Genomic DNA, 18,414 nt, shown 5'->3' with positions numbered 1-18,414 from the left:
TGGAAAAGTAGAATTAAAAAGAGAAAAAAAAAGTACAATCTTTGTACAGTCATAACTGAAAGATGGGCACCCTTTAAAGGTGTCTTTAAGATTTGGAATGAAAATGAAGTCAGAAGGAGCCAAACTAGTATGGTAAGGTGAATGACTAATGATTAGCACACTTAGAGATTTCTCATTGAAAGAGTTGTAAAATTGCTTGAGGAGAGGAATCAGCAGCAGTATTGTCATGGTGACACTCTGGCGAAGCTTTCCCACGCAATTTTATGCTCAAACTTTGACTAACTTGTTCAAAACGCTCTCATAGTAAGTACACTGTACCTGCTGTTCTCTGGTCTTCCAGAAAGTCAATAAGCAAAATGTCTTGAGCATTCCAAAAACATGTTGCCATGACTTTCACTTTTGCCTGCTCCTTTTTCTTTTTTCCTTTATAACTTTTTATTGTGTATTAGGTCAGGGCTTACAAAGTTAATCAGCTTTCTCCTCAACAATTCATATATATTTGCCTCATCTCATTGATTGCAATCTCTTCAATGTAACATCACTTATTCCATTTCCTCCCTGTGTTTCCAGTTTCCATTCCGTCTTCTCTCCTCACCCTTAATGTTGTCCTTGGGCAAATGCTGACCTTTTGCTCTCCGATGGATTTTTTATTATTCTAAGGTGTGCTTACCTCACTAGTGTTATTGTTATCCTTAAAGACCTGCAGCTTCCCGGACTAAAAATTTAGCTGCGGGCAGTAAGTTCATTTCCAGATCTGAAAGGTAAGGGCCATCATTTTTGGGGTTCCACCAATCTCCATCCAACCAATAAGTCTGTGTTTTTTGTTTTTTGTTTTAAATGCTTTTTGAGTTTTGTTCTACATTTTCTCCTACTATCCAGGGCCTCCTAAAGTGATCCCTCCTTTTCAGAGCAGTTAGCAGTGTAGGTGGATGGACACCACCCAGTGTTGGTCTCAGGGTCATGGAGACTGATGTTCACGAGGTCCATTAGTCCACTGGTCTAACTGATTCCATGTGTCTTCAGGTTTCATCACTCTTCTTTCCTCTGGACAGGGAAGACCAAGGGTTGCACCTTTGCTTTCTGTTCACAAGCATTTAAGATCCCAGTTGCTCCTCTCCAAAATAGAATGTCTTTGTGGATGATGTCAAGCCAATTGGCCTTGGTGTTCCCTGAGACTCTACCAGAGCTAAAACCCAAGGAAGGGAAGGGGTCCTGGTGTGGTGCTGTGGGATGATGCGCCAGACTGCAAAGCCATTTGAACTGCAAGGTCGGCAGTTCAAGCTCACCAGATGCTCCTTGGAAACCCTATAACAGGGTCGCTATGGGTTGGAACCGACTTGACGGCACTTCACAACACAACAACAACAAGGCAAAGAAGAAATAAAGCTCTATTTGCAGATCATTATTATCCTGAACATACTGAATTCCAATGACTTATCAAAAAAATTATTAGCAGTAACTGTATTCTATTTGTGGTGGTAATAACACACGTAGTGCTGGTATCGCATTGTCGCATAAGAACTGGACTGCTAATCATGAGGTTGGCAGTTTAAATCCACTAGTTGCTCCTTGGAAACCCTATACAGTGTTGCTATGAGTCAGAACTGACTCACTGGCACTTAATAAAAACAACAGTGGAAAGATTCAGTGAAGTGGCAGCATAGAAGACCAACATTCAACAATTAGTTGGATTCCTTTACACTAACTAAGAGAGCTCTGAAAAGGAAATCAGGAAAGTAACACCATTTAAAATCCTAACTAAACGATGAAATACTTAGGAATAAATCTAACCAGAGAAACAAAAGACCTAGAAAACTACAAAACACCCCTACAAGAAACCAAAAGCAACCTGTATAAATAAGAGAAGATGGCACGCTCATGGATAGCAAACCTTAGCACTGTAAAAATACCAATGTTGCCTGCTTTATGAAGAAACTTTAGCATGATTTGCTAAGTCAGTTCTGTGCATAACCATTCATCAACACTGCTGGTGTGGTTTCTTAAAGAGCAAACCCTAGGCTGTGCTATGATGCATTGTCACCTTATTGCTGGACAAGTAAGTTTATGAGGAATTAGATGTGTGTGTTAATAGTCCCTTTGTATAACAAGATGTAAATCTAGCCATGAGGAATGTGTGTGAATGGCCGTTTGCCTCTACCTTGTTTTTGTTTTAAAGCTGGTTGTTACTGGGTATTACAATACCTTAAGATTCTGTGGTTTGTGTGATGTTTTAACTTTCACTTTAAACCACACAGAATAAATTATAATGAAAACAAACAAACAGTCAATATTATCTAAAGCGAACTACATATAAAATACAATCTCAATCCAGATTCTTCTTTCCAGGAAATGTAAAAAAAAAAAAAAAAAAAAAAGGGAAAAATCACCAACTTTATATGGAAAGGAAAGAGGTTCTGGACGAGCATAACAAACGAACGAAGGAGGAGGCTCTCATTTCCTGATTTCAATATCTACTACACAGTCACGGTTGTCAAATCAGCCTTGTACTGGACTGGCACAATGGCAGACCCACAGACCCACGGAACAGAACTGAGAATCCAGAAGTAAATCCATCCACTTATAGTCAGTTGATTTCTGACAAAGGGCCCAAATATATGACACAGAGAAGAGAGAGTTTCTTTAACAAATGGTGCTAGTAAAATTAGAAATCCATTTGCAGAAGAATGAAAGGCCCAGTGTGATTTTGTTTCAAACTGGACCCACTTTCTACCTCTTGGTAGCCACTGCTTTGATTCAGATCATACCGGCAAAGCTATGTTTCAGCTCCTATGACAATTTCTTCAAGCAATGCTTCAGGATCTTGATGCCACTTGTTTAAAGTGTCCAATGAAAGCTATGCTCTTGTCTGTAGCTGTCTGGGCACCAGCGTTTTGGCAGCTACAGAGCAGAAATTTTGCTTAGTTTTAATTTCCTAATCAGGAATGTTCTGAAGGTTAGCCAACTGAGGTGTTTATGGTGGTGGCTACTACTTTTGTAAGTTAGGCGTGGGTCCTCTTCAACTAGGGCATGAACAAGAATAATTATTTTCTCAAAAATGGACGTGGATGCTCTGTGACTGCGGGTTTTATCTGCAACACTGTCCCATCCCTTTGTAAACTGGGTTATCCATTTGTAAACTGCTGATTTCTTTGGGGGCACCGTCCCTGTAAACTTTTCATAAAGCATCAGTAAGTTCACCATTCTTCCACTCAAGCTTCACTGTAAATCTGATGTTTGTCCCGGCTTCCACTGCAGCAGAATTCATGTTGCCCTGGGAGGGGAGCTTTTCAAATTGATCTCTCATCCTTTTTAGTGCCTCAAACTAGATCCTGTTCAGTAAGTTAATACAAATTTATACAAGTTATTTTGGTGGAAAAAAATTTGAGATCCATGCTGTTTTTTCATAATATGCATTTCCCATGAAATTTTTGAATACCCCTCATGTTATAGGAAATTAAGAGAATTCAGACCTGCCAAATAGGTTCTAAGAAATTCTATCACTCTCCCAAACACCCCTGGTACTATATGTTTGTAGCCACAGCCTCGCTATGCCCAGTGCCCGTGGTAATTACGGATTTCTTTTGCATCACTACACTTTCGTCTTTTCAAGACTATACTAGAAATGAAAGTAATCTTTAACAGTGGCTCTGTTCCCTTAGCATAATGCCCTGTTGTCATCATTAAGTTTCATCAAGTCGGTTCAGACTCATAGAGACCCTCTATAGGGTTTCCAAGGATCAACTGGTGGGTCTGTAGTTAGCAGTCTTGCTTTTATCTGATAGCACCACACCAGGACTCCATAACGCCCAGTTGTTGTTGTTGTTGTTGTTATATGCCATGGAGTCGATTCCGACTCATAGTGACCCTGCACAGCGTTTCCGAGGCTGTAAATCTTTATGGGAGCAGGAAATCTCATATTTCTCCCGTGGAGCAGCTGGTAGTTTCAAACTGCTGACCTTGAGGTTAGCAGCCCAATTTGTAACCACTACACTACCAGAGCTCCTGGTAGCCCTGAGGGAACCCCAAATTGTTGCAAACACCAACAGCCCATTCCTTTTCATTGCTAAGTGGGATTCTGCTGCATGAATCTGTCTCAGTTTGTGCATCCACTCATCCCGACAGTAAAAAAGTCAACTCCTTCCTCTCTGGTGGTGGTCAACAACGTTCCTGTCATTGCTTAGCCTTACTACGTACCGGGCGAAAACAGTGCCGCTCCCGCCTGGGAAAGTGTAGGGGTGCTGCTTCCGGAACACATGGCCCACGCGACTGCAAGGGATGATCTCCAGACTGCCACCACACTGCCACACTCGGAACGAGATCTCTGCAGGGACAAATGAGGCACTGGTGACCAAGCCTCCCCATTCAGGCTGCACTTGGTGGCTCCCACAGGGTCTCAGCTGCTGAAGGAGATCTTTGCAAAGGAGCATGTCTCTCTCCAGAGTAAGGTTCTGACCTAACTCTCTGCCATGGAGACGTTTCCTACACCCAATGGTACAATCAAGGTGTGCTCAGTGGAAATACTATCAGATTCAGATTACAAAACCTTAACACAATATCGATTTGTTTGTACTTTGAATATAAAGACCTCTTTTCATAAGAACATGTATATCCCAGTAACATCACAACTACAGATTGACTGATACATGCTTGCCCTGAATTCTTCACTAGCTGTGCACAATCATGGAGTTTGCACTTGCTTAGTATTCACATTTTGAGGTTATAGGGCATAATCATCCGGACTGAAAAAATATTTAATGTCCACAATTAAGCTCTAATGTTAAAAATTACAGGTAACCATATATGCCATCTTCCTCTCTAACTTATTCTAAATTGTTATAGCATGCATCTGGGCTTTTCCTGTCTTGGAAAACAAAAATATTTCCCTCAAACTGCAAAAATTATGTTTCTTCTTGTGCATTAGCAGGATTATGGCAGTGAACGTGGACAATAAACGTTATCGGCAGAAACCATAAAGGTGCCCACAGATAATTACATGTCAGTAAGTAACCAGCCCTGTGAAGGCTTCTGTCCACCTTGTTCCAACCCAGGATCTACACAGAGACACCCCTCACCCGTTTTCTCTCTCTCTCTCTCTCTCTCTATCTCTCTCTCACACACACACACACACACACACACACAGGTCCTACGCACTCACCAGGCGCCTGCCAAATCACTACTCTCTCTGAATGACTTGAGCCTGAACCAGATGTTTGATTGAATTCAAGGAGCTGAAGCCGAACAGAGAAATTTAGAACTATAATTAACCTTATGAACGATGAACATTTTTCTCTGACAGATTTCACAATGTTTGTCTACAAGGGCATTTTCCTCTGTACTATTCAAGAGCCCCCAAAACATAGTGGGTAGACTTGAGTCAAAGACAAGATCTACAGAGTTCGGAGTCACTGCCGCTCAGTGTGGCAGGACCGGAAATAAAGTGGAACCATCTCAAACTATGAAGTGAATGGATGGTAGCATGCTCTATTGGAAGAAGTGGCCGTTTTGAGAACATGAAGCATGAAGCACTGTACAATGTGTAAATCTTCACACCCACATAAGGGGCAAAGAGCACTCCTTCCTCCTCTGACGTGGTTAGCCGAAGTCGTAAGAAAGTCCCACTTCTTAGCCCTGGGGGATACAGCTGTTCCGGACCTGAAAGCCCGATGTCTTCGTCCGAACCATGCTTACGTAGGCAGGGAACGAGTTCAAACTTTTTTTCAGTGTCCACCAAAACTGAGCTTAAAAGCATTCCCTGTATTTCTGGAAACAAAATTTAACTATACACTTGCCTAATGATAAGTACTAAGGAGCTCTGGGAGCGGAGTGGTTATGAATCCGGCTGCGAACCTTAAGGGCAGCAGTTCGAAACTGCCAGCTGTTTTGCAGGAGAAAGATGAGGCTTTCTGCTCCCGTAACGATTTACAGCCTCGGAAACGTGCGGTGTCACTATGAGTTGGAACAGACGACTCCACGGCACATAAGCAACCAACCAAATGATAAGTGCTGGACTGCGAACCACAAGGTCTTGAGTTTGAGCCCACCAACTGGAGGCTCCACAGGAGAATGATACGGCTTTCTGTTCCCGTGAAGATTTAACATCTTGGAAAACCTATACAAAGTTGTTATGAGTTGGAACTGACTCCACGGCATTTAACCACCACTACAACAGAAAAGTGGAAAATTAAAACACCTAAAACTAGGGAAGCCCCCTGCCTGTTAAACCAGTAAGGAAGGGGCCCTAAGAAAGGGCCCTCTCAGAGATCAGTTAGTGATGCTCAATGCTAAAAGCAAAACCTCAATGATAGGCAACTCTGTCTCTTTGACCCTGTAACTGGAGGGAGATTATTCCAAAGAACTTGTGACTTTATAAGGTGGTTTGTACTTGGAGTCCTGGTATGGTGCTGGTGAGTTAATGCGCTGGACTGCAGAGTCAGCTTGAACTTCAAGGTTGGCAGTTCAAGCTCACCAGCCGCTCCTCAGAAATCCTATACAGGGTCACTGTGGGTCAGAACCGACGTGATGACACTCAACAATAACAACTTGCATCTAAGGAGTTCTGGTAGTGCTGTGGATTAAATGTTGGGCTGCCAACCAAAAGGTTGATGGTTCGAACCCACCGTCCATCCTGTGGGAGAAAGATGCGGCAGTCTGCTTCCGTAAAAATGTATAGCCTTAGAAACGTTATGGGGCAGTTCTACTGTGTCCTGTAGGGTTGCTAAGAGCTAGAATCAGCTCGATGACAGCGGGGACAATGGAGGTATATGCTTGCACCCTGGCCCTATGGTTACCTGCTACCTCGGCCCTTCCAGCTACACAGTGGAAATACTCACAGCGCCTCACAAGCAGGGCTGGGAATGGCTCAGGCTGCTGAGAGTGTGCCCGTCCACCTGCTATATTACATCAGATTCAGCACCGAGCAAGATTTCCAGATTCTTAGAATCATCTGGTGATCTTGTTACAATACAGATTTGGATTCAGTATATCTGGGGTGGGAAGGCAAACTCTCCACAGAGGGTCAAACTGGAATGAAGTGGCTCCAAGCCCTGCTCATATAGCTTTAGGAGAGCCCTAACTGAGATTATGTGGTGTTCTGGGATTAGCACTGGACAGGTAACCACAAGGCTGGCAGTTTAAACGCACCAGTCCCTCCTTAGAAATCCTCTATGGGGTCACCATGAGTTGGAACCGACTGGACAGTACCTAACAACAGCTCTGAGATGAGACACTGAATGCACTTAGCAAGCATCCTAACACTGTATTGTTGTTGTTGTTAAGGGCCGTCAAGTCAGTTCTGACTCATAGTAACCATGTACATAGGATTTCCAGGGTTTGAACTGCCGACCTTGTGGTTCGCAGTCTAGTCCTGATCATACAGTGCTACACTAGGAGTCCAACAGTGTGTAGGCATGTCGAAATATTCCATTACCTGCCAGGGGCCTCCCCCTACATCTCACAAGACCTACAGGGACCAGTCTCGTTTCTCTTGTTAAGTGCACAGAAGCAGTCAGGAAGATGGGAAGTTCTCATGGTGGGGATATTATTTGGGATTTACTTCATTGCTTGCTGGAACCCTTGTGCCTGCCAACCTTTAAAGGTAAGTAGAAGGCTCCGTCAGAGCAGCGCGATCAGTACTGGCGGAGGAGGAAGAGGCTGACTGAGCAAGACAGGAGGCTGCAGCCTTCCTGGCCCCTTCTCATCTGCATCACCACTTGAGACATAAAGCTAGACCGAGAGCTGACCACGAGTGGGAGAAAACAAATTGTTCCCTCCCTCTGGGCTTTCAAAACTCTTTCGGCGTCGTGGCAACGGCTGCCAGGGAATATGACTCCTGATTTTTGTTCAATCCTTGGTCAATGTCATCTGCCTACTTGGAGTGCTCAGCGAACATGCACACACCTGACTTTGCACCTTATTTTCATGAGACATTGCCCTGAGTGACAGTTCTGTAATGAAGGCTTCCTGCCTTGGGAGTAGAGGGACGGCACTGTCTGGAACCAGTTCAGGGAGCAAGGTAGACTCAACATCCTCTTCGGCACATTAACAGTCTTCCCTTTCATGTGTTCAAGCGACTTCAACCCAGGCCCTACCTAAATATCAACACATCATTCAAAAAATCCAACCCTGAAAGGGAGTTTGACCCATGGTCCTCTATCCCTACAATTTAGTTAGTGGTCTGTAAGCTGCTTTCAACACCAAACCAATCCAAACGCATCCAATGATCAGAAGTTATCATCATAAAATGATGGAAAAATATTAGGCAGTTATTAAATAAGATGACTTGGTTTGGTTTTTTAACCAGTGAAAGAACTCTCTTATACAACTTAAAACGATATTGGAATTACCTTTTTTCCTCCCCTTCCCCGCAGGGCACACCCAGCCAACTAGACTGAAATGAATCTTCTATGTAGTAAATAGAACACAGATAACACCAACACAGAACAAAGTCTGTAAAATTTCATTGCCCTTAAACTTTAGTCAAAACGACTTAAATGGCTACTTAAAAACAACAAAAAAATCAATTTAGACTCAGTCACTAAAGTGTGCAAGCAGATACTACAGGCCAAGGCCCATCCACCTTAGCTGATTGCATGATGAGAGTTTAGTCACCACGCCCACATGTTTACTCCTCACTTTACATGGCTGAAAATGCACCTCAGGTGGAAACGTGTTCCCCATGTTGGCAGTGTGCTTTCCAAACTCTCAGAGTCACATGATATTAGAGTTGGGACTTTCATTCACAACATTAACTATACTCTAGCACTTGATATGCATTACGTTGCCTAACCCTGGGCCCTTTAAGAGTGAAAAGGCTGCTATTGATAATTGGTGGTGGTGTGCCGTGGAGTCGGTTCTGACTCATAGCGACCCTGTACAGGGTTTCCGAGGCTGTAAATCTTTACGGGAGCAGAACACCTCATATTTCTCCCGCAGAACAGCTGGCAGTTTCAAACTGCTGACCTTGAAGTTAGCAGCCTGATTCATAACCACTACGCTACCAAAGCTCCTTTATTGATAATTATGCTGGGATAAATTATTACAAATAAGATAATCATTTTAATCCGCAACCCCCCCCATTGGTTTTTTTCTAATTAGATAGATGTCTGCATTCTACAAAATACTGCTAAATATTTTTTTCCAAGTTTTTCATTTTCTTTTTTACGTCCTCTTTGGTGGATAGGAGACTAACCCTGTTTCGTCAAGATTTGAGCTAGCCTGCTGCCCACCACTGAACTGCTGGGAAGAAACAGGCTCATACGTACCCAGGTTTTCTCCTCCCCAGACGTCCATCATCATATCATATTTCCCAAGCTCTTCAAAGTAGAGTTTATCCATCACAAACAACCCCCCGGCAATCATGGGAGTTCTAGTCAGGCAGAGAAGGGGGAAGCAAGGAAGAAAATAAGAGGTTCAAGGTCAAAGTTAGATTGCAAGTCCTCTTATACCAAAACAAGGTTGTTATTTGAAGTTTTTATTGTGAACTGAGTGATAGTGTACATGGGAGAACATCAGTTGTACACCATCGTTTCACTGCAATGATTACCATCTTCTCCATGCATCATTCTTCAACAGTATCTGCTTCTATTCCCTCTGTAATTTTTTTTTTTTTGGTGGGGGATGTACACGGAAGCACTCAGGAATATATAATAAATTAAACAACCAAAGGGCACATACTACAAGCCTGCCTCCTGACCACCAGCCCTCAGCCTTTCTCTTTCCATGAGTCCTCAGCTGCTCCCTCTCTCCATGTCCTCATCTCTGCTTCTCAGGATAGGGTCTTGCAGCCAACAAGCTTTTGGACCCTAAACTACTGGCCTGAAAAATAACTTCAAAGTCACCGTGGTTTGTTCAGCGTTCAAGATGCCTGCCCTGTGGCTAGACACCAGCGCTGTTCTCAAATGTCTACCTCGCTCTCCCTATACCAACACCGCCAATTCAGCACCATGCTGGACTGCGGCTCCTTCACCAGCGTTTGCTTGGCAGCTGGACTGTTGTGTTGGAAATACTCGCTAATTCGGAAATGTAACCTCGCTGAGCCTGAGCTTCCCCATAGGAACTACCAAAACCACTAAGCAGACAGCACTCAGGGTGCAGTCAGTCCAATCAGCTATCACCGTCATTTCACGGATCAGTGTTCTCCTCGATAAAATCGGACCCATCCCATGTGCCACATGCTCATCACCCGGAGAACGGGTTAACAGGATCATGCTTACGGAGTCTCTGCTTTGTCCCATGATGATTCTGTGAGAAGTAAACATAGAACGCTAGAGGAATGGATAGTACTCTGGAGGCTCAGTAACTATGAGCAAATCTATTTCAGGTCTAACAAGTTATAGAAGTCATTTTCTCTACCTGTGTATGACAATACACCCTAACTAGGTCTCCCACAGGCTAGAGGCGAGTCTCTGTCCGCTGCGCAGTCAGGTGACCTTCACATGACACTAACGTGCCACATACAAGTGGCCTCTTCTGTGGACAAACAGGAGCGTAGTTCTGCTGGGGGGAACAAGCCAGGTTGGAGCGGATGACACCTGCCCTTGCTTGTGGCTCAAGGAAACCAACCGTTTCTGTTGCTGACAACATTCCACATTAGACATAAGCAAGAATACCAGAATGGGTCATCTACTGTGTAAGTGCTTAACAGACTTCAGCTGAGAAAAGACGTCTCCAAGTGCTCTGTTCTACGCCCCTTACCCTAGGGCACCGCTGGAGCCGCAGAGGTAGAGTTTCCTTTCACTCACCCCTTCCTCCAGGGACTCTCCCTGAGTTAGGAACTGGGGACGCAGGGGGCAGACGGGTAGAGCTGGACTTGGTTCCAGAAAACAAGGTTCTTGCCCAACAGCACCTAAAGGAGCAGGACTTACTTTATGGGAGCCACTGGGTTGCCTTGGCGGGCTCTTCTCTGCTCCGGGGTCATGTAATCCCATTTGAACACCAAATTCCAGTCAAAACCTATGACAGAAAAGACACCGAGGGCAGTGACAGCAGCCATTGGCCGCGTACGCTCCTGATCCCCGTCCCTTAAATGCAGAGGTGCTTGATATGTGCACAGGACTCACTGAGAAACAACAGAAAGCCAAAAGCAAGGAAAGTCTGGTGGGGAGGGACCAAGGTGATCGATCAGGGCATGGGGCCAGGGCACAGGGAGACCAGGAGGGGGACGGGGAAGGCACATTTGAGTCTTCTTCCGCCAACAAGTGTGCCAGAAGCACAAGTTCTGGGTCAGAGTTTTCTAAAACTACAATGTGCAAAAATAACAATCAAATGCAATGAGAACTGGGATCTCTGCAGTGAAGTGACATATCCAAGGATGGCAGGAAGCTAGAGGAAAGGGTAAGTGAACGGAAGTCTCCCTCTGCGGCTCCAGTGGTGCCCTAGGGTAAGGGGCGGTTAGGGAGGGCACACACTGATTCTCTGGGCCTACAAACCTCCAGCTCTTGATTGGAGGAGGGAGTGTAAAAGCTCTGAAATGAAAAGGATTCCGAGGAGAAGCCACGAGAGTGGCACAATGACCTTCCCTTTCTGCCCATCTGGCACTTGCCCCTTTCCAGTTTACAGTCCACAGGTCGCTCTGGACAGAAGAGTGTAGGCCTCATGCTTGGACTTGGTTCCCGGCATGTGCACAGCCCGGCATCAAGCCTGCCAGGAACACAGCTGTCCAGGATTTGCTCTTATTCACAGGGGGTGCCGTATACTCCAGACATGCCAACAAGGCACCTTTGGTGAGCCCTGAAGCTGATGGGGCTGCTTTTTCGAGGGTTCTGATGGCCAAGCCTGGCCACTGCAGTCTCATCCACCTTTTGACTGTGCCGTTTGAACTCTCTGTCTCAGGCTTTTTGTCAAAAGGGCGTTGGCTTTTACAAAGCCTAAATCTGGAGTGTGTGTTTGCAAGCTCTGAATCCAGGGTGCTACGTGCCGAGCAGTCTGGGTGCACGCACCGGAGCAGGGAGACACGAGAGGTGGGGTGTCGACAGCTCAACCAGGGGACCAGCAGAAAGGTCTCGCGGTGCTCTTGGTGAACCAGGCTCAGGAAAAGGGAGTGAGTGGCAGAATGGAGACAGTGAAGAAAACGCACCCAGAGGAAACTGGAGGCAGGCTAAGGCTTTACAGAAGAACACACAATCCCCTCCTCATGGGCAGAAAACACCTTGGAAACCCAAAACATGACATCCTGGTCTTTACAGAGGACAGGAAGGCCCCGAAAGGCTACTGACCAAACCCACTGCTACTGAGTCGATTCTAACCCTGCATAGAGTCTCCAAGATTATAAAGCTTCACAGGAGCTGAAAGCCTCATCTTTCTTCTGCAGACCAGCTGGTGGGTTTCAACCGCTACCTTTGAGCATCGTTCCCCAGGCTAATCAACATGACAGCACCTTTATATTTTGAAGTCTGTTATTATTTCTATCATTCATTGTCTGAATTAGTTCTAAAGAGACTTGTTCTATTAGACTAAGAATGTGCCAAAATGATCATCTTTTGTTTTTGACTCCAGGGTTTTCATAAAATGCTCTTCAAGTGAGCTTGGCTGTGTTCCTCTGACTCAGTAGAAGGCCTATCTCCCTCCTGCCCCTTCCCAAAAGAATAGTTCCCATGAGCACAAGCAGCTGCTCTGTAAGCAGGGCCCTGGGTCTTGGCTCTTGCCAATCCTGGGAGGACTTCTAGATGTTCAAGGCACATACGCTTCTCACCACTGGCTATCATCTTTCCAGAGTGTGAAATTTCCCGGTGTTAGTCCCCAGTAGGAACCCCCTCTTGCTCAGTCAGGCCTCTTGTGTCACCATCACAGTACACACCCACAGTGCTGACTTCAGGACAGGACCTGCTCTCAGACCCTCCCAGGTCAGGGTGCTTTTCATCTCCTAACCACCCAGTGAGGCAGGCACTATTGAGGCTTCAGAGCTGCTCCCAGGTGACTCTGGTCTAGCTGTCTGTGTTTTAAGGTTGGTGTCTAAGCTTATAGTTTCGTAGTCTTCTTTTTTTATGTTAAATTGTTAGCTGACCTCTTGTTCGCATTTCTGTCTGGAGACCATGGTTTACGTAAAGATAGTGGGTGCTAAGTACTCCAGAGAGTTCACCGACGTTGTGTTGGTGCAGGTCACCGGGCTACTTAATGAGTGAATTGCACACATAGGAGAGGGCTTAAAAAAGTCGGTGGGAAAAGGCAATGAGAAGATAATGGAGTCCTTCCACACTTTAGGAAGCCCCTTCGTATCCGGCAACAACTTTGAGAGCTTTCAGTTTCTCAGTCTTTGCTAACTTCTTAGACCTCAGCAGAATTTTCACAGGCAAGGCTACCAAGCAGCTGTGTGTCAGAAAGTTGAGCATTTAGTACTAGGCTAGTGGAATCGATGGGGGCCCAGGGTCCGTGTAGCCAGAGCCAGGCAGAACACAACTGACTTCTCCAAGTGCTGGGAAGCCTGACACCTGGGCCCGAACCAGCAGTCTCAAGCACCCATTTAAGATCCGCCATTCCAAGTGTGCTCATAATATAACCCTGAGGGCCCACAGAACTTCAGGGCTCCGTGAACTCAAAACCAGATTCCTACTTTTATTAAGATGTGATACGTCTCTTTAAGAAGCACACAATGGGGTTTCCCAGAGGCACCTGACATGTGGTAAATAACGGAATGTATGTCCAGTGGAATGAATAGTGTATGTTTCAATGATTTTGTGATCCTCAGTTCTAGAGCAGCACATGTTGGCACAGACCACCACAGAAGCAATATAGTCACAGAGGCCGGGGGTCAGTCTCTGAGGAGAAAGAGTGCATCAGACAAATCACTTCAGGAGAGTCTGTGGAGGCTGGCTGTGAGGGGAATAGATATGTGGTCATTCAGACAAAAGACAACCCAGATATGAGGCAGAGCAGTTACAGCAGGCTCGAGAAGGAGAGGCCAACAGCCATGCGTGAGGAGTCAAACCCAGCATGACTCGGTGGCTGACTGGGCTTATGTGGAGAGCAAAGGTCCGGGTAACTCCAGGCGTCAGACTGGGTGATCAGGCAGAAGGCCATGCAACCAAGAGAAACAGGGCGTGAGAGCGGACAACAAGAGGCAAGCACTGGCTGTAGCCCCCGACTCAACAAATCCTCCAGTCCACAAGCTCTTCCACACATTGCAACCGAGTGCGAGGGTCTCCTCAGAGCAGATCATGACAGGGGCAAACATGTCCGACACCACGCTGTTTAATGAGCCAGAGGTTTCACAAAAGCAACAGGAGAACCAAGAGAAGAGAGAATGAGAAACACAGATGTTCTTTAAGGGAGGCAGCTTTTCTCCCGCTCTGTGAAATGCTCTCTGTCAAGAACACATATGCTCTTTGCTCATGTGCACTCTCTGTCATGTGCGAGTCAGGGGCATGGCTCAGATGCACACATGGACAGCAGAGCAAAGCAGACCAGCCCTCGCCTCAGACTGACACCTACCGCCTTTCAAGTCAGCGGATGCCCCCACATACTGGAAGTTGTCCATATTGATGACATCAATGATGGGTGACACAACCCGGGTTCTGTCCTACAGACGAAGAGAGAAAAGATAAGCATGGTCATCACACATGTGAATGCACCCCACCAAAAGAGGGGATTCATACTTGATGGTTACAGTGCACAAAAACAGTCCCTCTCACTATCTGCCACCCAAGGCGATTTGGAGGTTCCAACATTCCCATCAAAGAACCTTTGCTCTTAACCCTCATACAGATTTAGTATGTTCTGGGTGAGAGGTCAAGACCACGACTGCACAGAGTGAGTCACTGGCTGAGTGGACGGCCACGTGTCCTGGGTGGCGCGGGCATCATTCATCTGACTGGAGGCAAGGCCCACGCCCTTTCTGCCTTCCTTACACACAACATTTACAACCACGAGGTAGCTTTCATTGGTTGCTGTTATTGTTAAGTGCCATCAAGTCAGTTCCAACTCAGCAACCCTGTGTAGGGTTTCCAAGGGGTGGCTGGTGGAGTGCTTATCCTACAGGGCCACTGGGATTCCAGTTTTCAGTTAGACATAATTTAAGCTCAATCTTACTGAAACATCAGTCATTTCTTATCTGTTGTCAACTTTTAAACCATATACATCAAGTACAATCTCATTGCTAAGATACTTACACAACACAAAGTACAAATAGATTTCTACAGGCATGTGTGTGTGTGGAGTCCTGTGTGATGCTGTAGGATAAAGCATTGGACTGCTAACCACAAGGCTGGTGGTTCAAATTTTCCAGTTGTTCCTTGGAAACCCTGTGCAAGATCACGATGCGTTGGAACCAACTCGATGGCACTTAACAACAACGTGTGTGTGTGTATGTGCAATGTGGAAAGAACCAGTATAATACCAGAATGTAAACCCAATAAATTGGAGACTTCCACACTTTCTGTCTGCCTAGAAATTGTTTTTTTCCTAGAATGGGCCATTTCTCTGTGGCATATTGTCATTGTTCTAGTAAGAGTGTGTGCACATAGGCCTTTTAACTTTTCTGACCCCTTTCAAGTCAAATGATTGAGTGGTGAGAGGCACAGTCAGACTTTGCCTCATACTGATCTTCAACAAAGGGCTAAGTGCTTTTCCTTGAATCATTAAAGCACTCTCCTTAGCCAGGAAAAAGACTTTCAAAAAAGTTAATTACAGACTAGAGTAGAGCTAAGAGTATAGTAATAAATCAGAGGAACAAACTAAAGATATCATGACATTCTAACATTACACCCAGGTGAAAACTTTCAAGGAAAAGTAAACCATGTGCACAACAGGCACTTAATGGCTGAGTGAAACTCCTTCACTGACTGAGTCTCTACCATATGTTAGACTTTGTGCTAACTAAGCTTTAAGGATACCCGAATCAGTAACAGGGATTTCTTGCCTTCAAAGAGCTTCCAGCCTGGCAGCCGAGTCTCTACATCCAGCAAGAGTGTTCTGCTGTGATACTCAGGGTGATGCTCTAAAGCCATATATTCGAAGGGGCCAGTATACCCTCACCAGGGAGCCGGAAGAGCAGCACTGGACCTTAATCTGTGGGACTTGAAATGGGCTGCAGTAAGGGACCTGAAAGAGGACGCTCTGGCTGGGCCAGTTCCAAGGAATGGACCTTTACAAATCCCATCCATTCATTCATCCAACTGGCAAATATTTACTCCACTTCCATTCCTTGTAAGGCTCCATATTTGGTGATGGGGACCGCTTAGCAGGCTCAACTGCCAGCTGTGGGGCTTTACGTCTAGAAAAGAAGAATCCATTTGCTTGTGCAACTCACTTTGTCTACACAAAGTCTTCATGGGTTTTATGGAGCGATGGGTAGAGTCAGTCTACCATGTCCAGATTGATTAGGAGGAAGTCTAGAATATCAGCTAAGCTTCCCATTCTGATACCCTTTATATGTCTATGGGGGAGGAACCGACCCAGCAATGGGTCAGCAACAAAGGGGAACAATAATCTTGCCTAGCCGTGTCAGGGTCTACACACTTAATTTTCCCAGAAGCGGTAGAAGGGTTGGAATCACTAACCTTTTTGTTAACAGGCCAGTGCTTATCCTACCGGGCCACATCAGGATTCCAGCTTTGATTAAAGCACAATCTAAGTTCAGTCTTATGGAAACATCAGTCGTTTTGTTAGCAGCAGGCATTTCATTTATTTTTGTGTCTTTGGATAAGACTGGAATGGGTGAAAAATTAATATTCTAATACTTTAAAAAATAATCTATGCTCTACTGGGAGGTAACCCGGCAGGAGGAGAAGTCACCTGGGGCAGTAGAGGGATAGGGAGGGTTAAAGGATGGGTTCTCCTTTTATGCAGGTGTGTACGTATGTGTAAGGGTCGTTGTTGTTGTTAAGTGCTGTCGAGTTGATTCTGACTCATACGGTTTCCAAGGAGTGGCTGGTGAGTTCGAACCACTGACCTTGTGGTTTACGGTAACCTTGCAGTCCAGTGCATTAACTCACAGCACCATACCAGGACTCCTTGTAAGGGATGAGAGGGCCTCTTTTAGGAATTTAGTCAAATCTGATTTGCAACCTGTGTGACTGAATAAGTTGTAAAAGTTCCCTAAACCTCACTCTGTCAAGTGGGAAAAATGCCTGATTAAAGCCAATACTTTATGCACTCAACATATAGTTAATATCTAATTGTTGTTGTGAAGTACTGTCGAGTCGGTTTCGACTCATAGTGACCCTGTATGGGGTTTCCGAGGAGCAGTTGGTAAGCTTGAACCGCTGACCTTGTGGTTCAACCCTACTTTGCAGTGCAGCGCATTAACCACAGTGCCACACCAGGACTACTTAATACCCAATGCTCTTGTTAAGTACTGTGGAGTCAATTCTGACTCATAGTAACCCTGCACAGGGTTTCTGAGGCTGCAAATCTTTACGGGAGCAGAAAGGCTCTTCTTTCACCTGTAGAACAGCTGGTAGTTTTGAACTGCTGACCTTGAGGTTAGTAGCCTGATTCATAATCACTATGCTACCAGAGCTCCTTAATACCCAATAAGTAGTACTTAATATGCATATCAAAAGTAGTAGTACTTAATATACATATCCAAAGTACTAATTAATTTGTGATTATTTTGCCATTTGTGACTCACTGTTCCTGAATTGCCTCTTCCTTTGCTACAACTTGTTCATTCCGCATTTCTTCAATACTTTCAATTAAGTCTACACTCCTCACCCCAAGATTCTTTTCTTAGTAGGAAGGGGAAAAAAAATGAAAAACAACAACAATGAAATAAAACAAGTAGGAGGCAAGAGAAATGACAGAAGGCTAAATGTACTATTAGTGGTTCTGTTTCTAGAAGACAGTGGACATGGATCAATCCCTGAATCTTTTCAACCACCCTGTGGTCTCCATTATTTCCTCCCCCACCCCCACCCAATCCTTCTTGGAATTGTTCAGAAGCTGGGTCTAGAGTTCTCAAGGTGAGGTAGCACCAAGGAAGGTTGGGAGGGCGGGCTGGGGCTGATGACCCTGCTGCCCTGAGAGCAGAGTGGAGGGCCAAAGCACAGACTTTTCCAGCACTCCCAAAAGCACACCACACTTGCTGGGTTCCAGGCCTTCCTTACACACTTTGCTACTTCTTTTCAGGGTTTTACATACGTCTCCCCATTGCCGTCTTGCCTGTATGGTTTCTGCTGAGAGATCAGAGCTTAATCTGATTTGCTTGTCTTTGTATGTTACACTTTTCTTTTCTCTAGCTGTTTTTAGGATTCTCCCCTTGTCTTTGCTTTTGGAGAGCTTGATTATGATATGTCTTGGTGATTTTCTTTTGGGGTCCATCCTTTCTGGGGTTCGTTCAGCTTTTTTTTTTTAAATGTTTTATTGTGAATTATGTGATAGTTTACATGGGAGAACATTAGTTTTACATTCATCCTATCATATATTGTTTCATTGTCAAGGTTACAATCCCTTCCATGCATCATCAACCAACCAAAGGGTATA

At 45.1% G+C, this 18,414-nt stretch overlaps 1 protein-coding gene across 1 annotated transcript in view; it reads right to left on the bottom strand.

Annotated features, from left to right (window-relative positions):
* The window catches only part of GALNT2 (UDP-N-acetyl-alpha-D-galactosamine:polypeptide N-acetylgalactosaminyltransferase 2 (GalNAc-T2)), a 313,641-nt gene that overhangs the window by 29,820 nt on the left and 265,407 nt on the right, over positions 1 to 18,414 (bottom strand). Inside the window, exons 8-11 of the mRNA XM_006868576.1 lie at positions 14,425 to 14,512; positions 10,863 to 10,950; positions 9,261 to 9,364; positions 4,195 to 4,321 (exon numbers count right to left, since the gene is read on the bottom strand). Of these exons, the coding sequence (XP_006868638.1) occupies positions 4,195 to 4,321; positions 9,261 to 9,364; positions 10,863 to 10,950; positions 14,425 to 14,512 (407 nt within the window). The remainder of the gene's footprint in view (positions 1 to 4,194; positions 4,322 to 9,260; positions 9,365 to 10,862; positions 10,951 to 14,424; positions 14,513 to 18,414) is intronic.

This window comes from Chrysochloris asiatica, unplaced genomic scaffold (assembly GCF_000296735.1).
Source record: "Chrysochloris asiatica unplaced genomic scaffold, ChrAsi1.0 scaffold00119, whole genome shotgun sequence".
NCBI classification, from domain to species: Eukaryota; Metazoa; Chordata; class Mammalia; order Afrosoricida; family Chrysochloridae; genus Chrysochloris; species Chrysochloris asiatica.
Note: the sequence above shows the minus strand (reverse complement) of the source record. Positions and strands in the feature narration are given on the sequence as shown.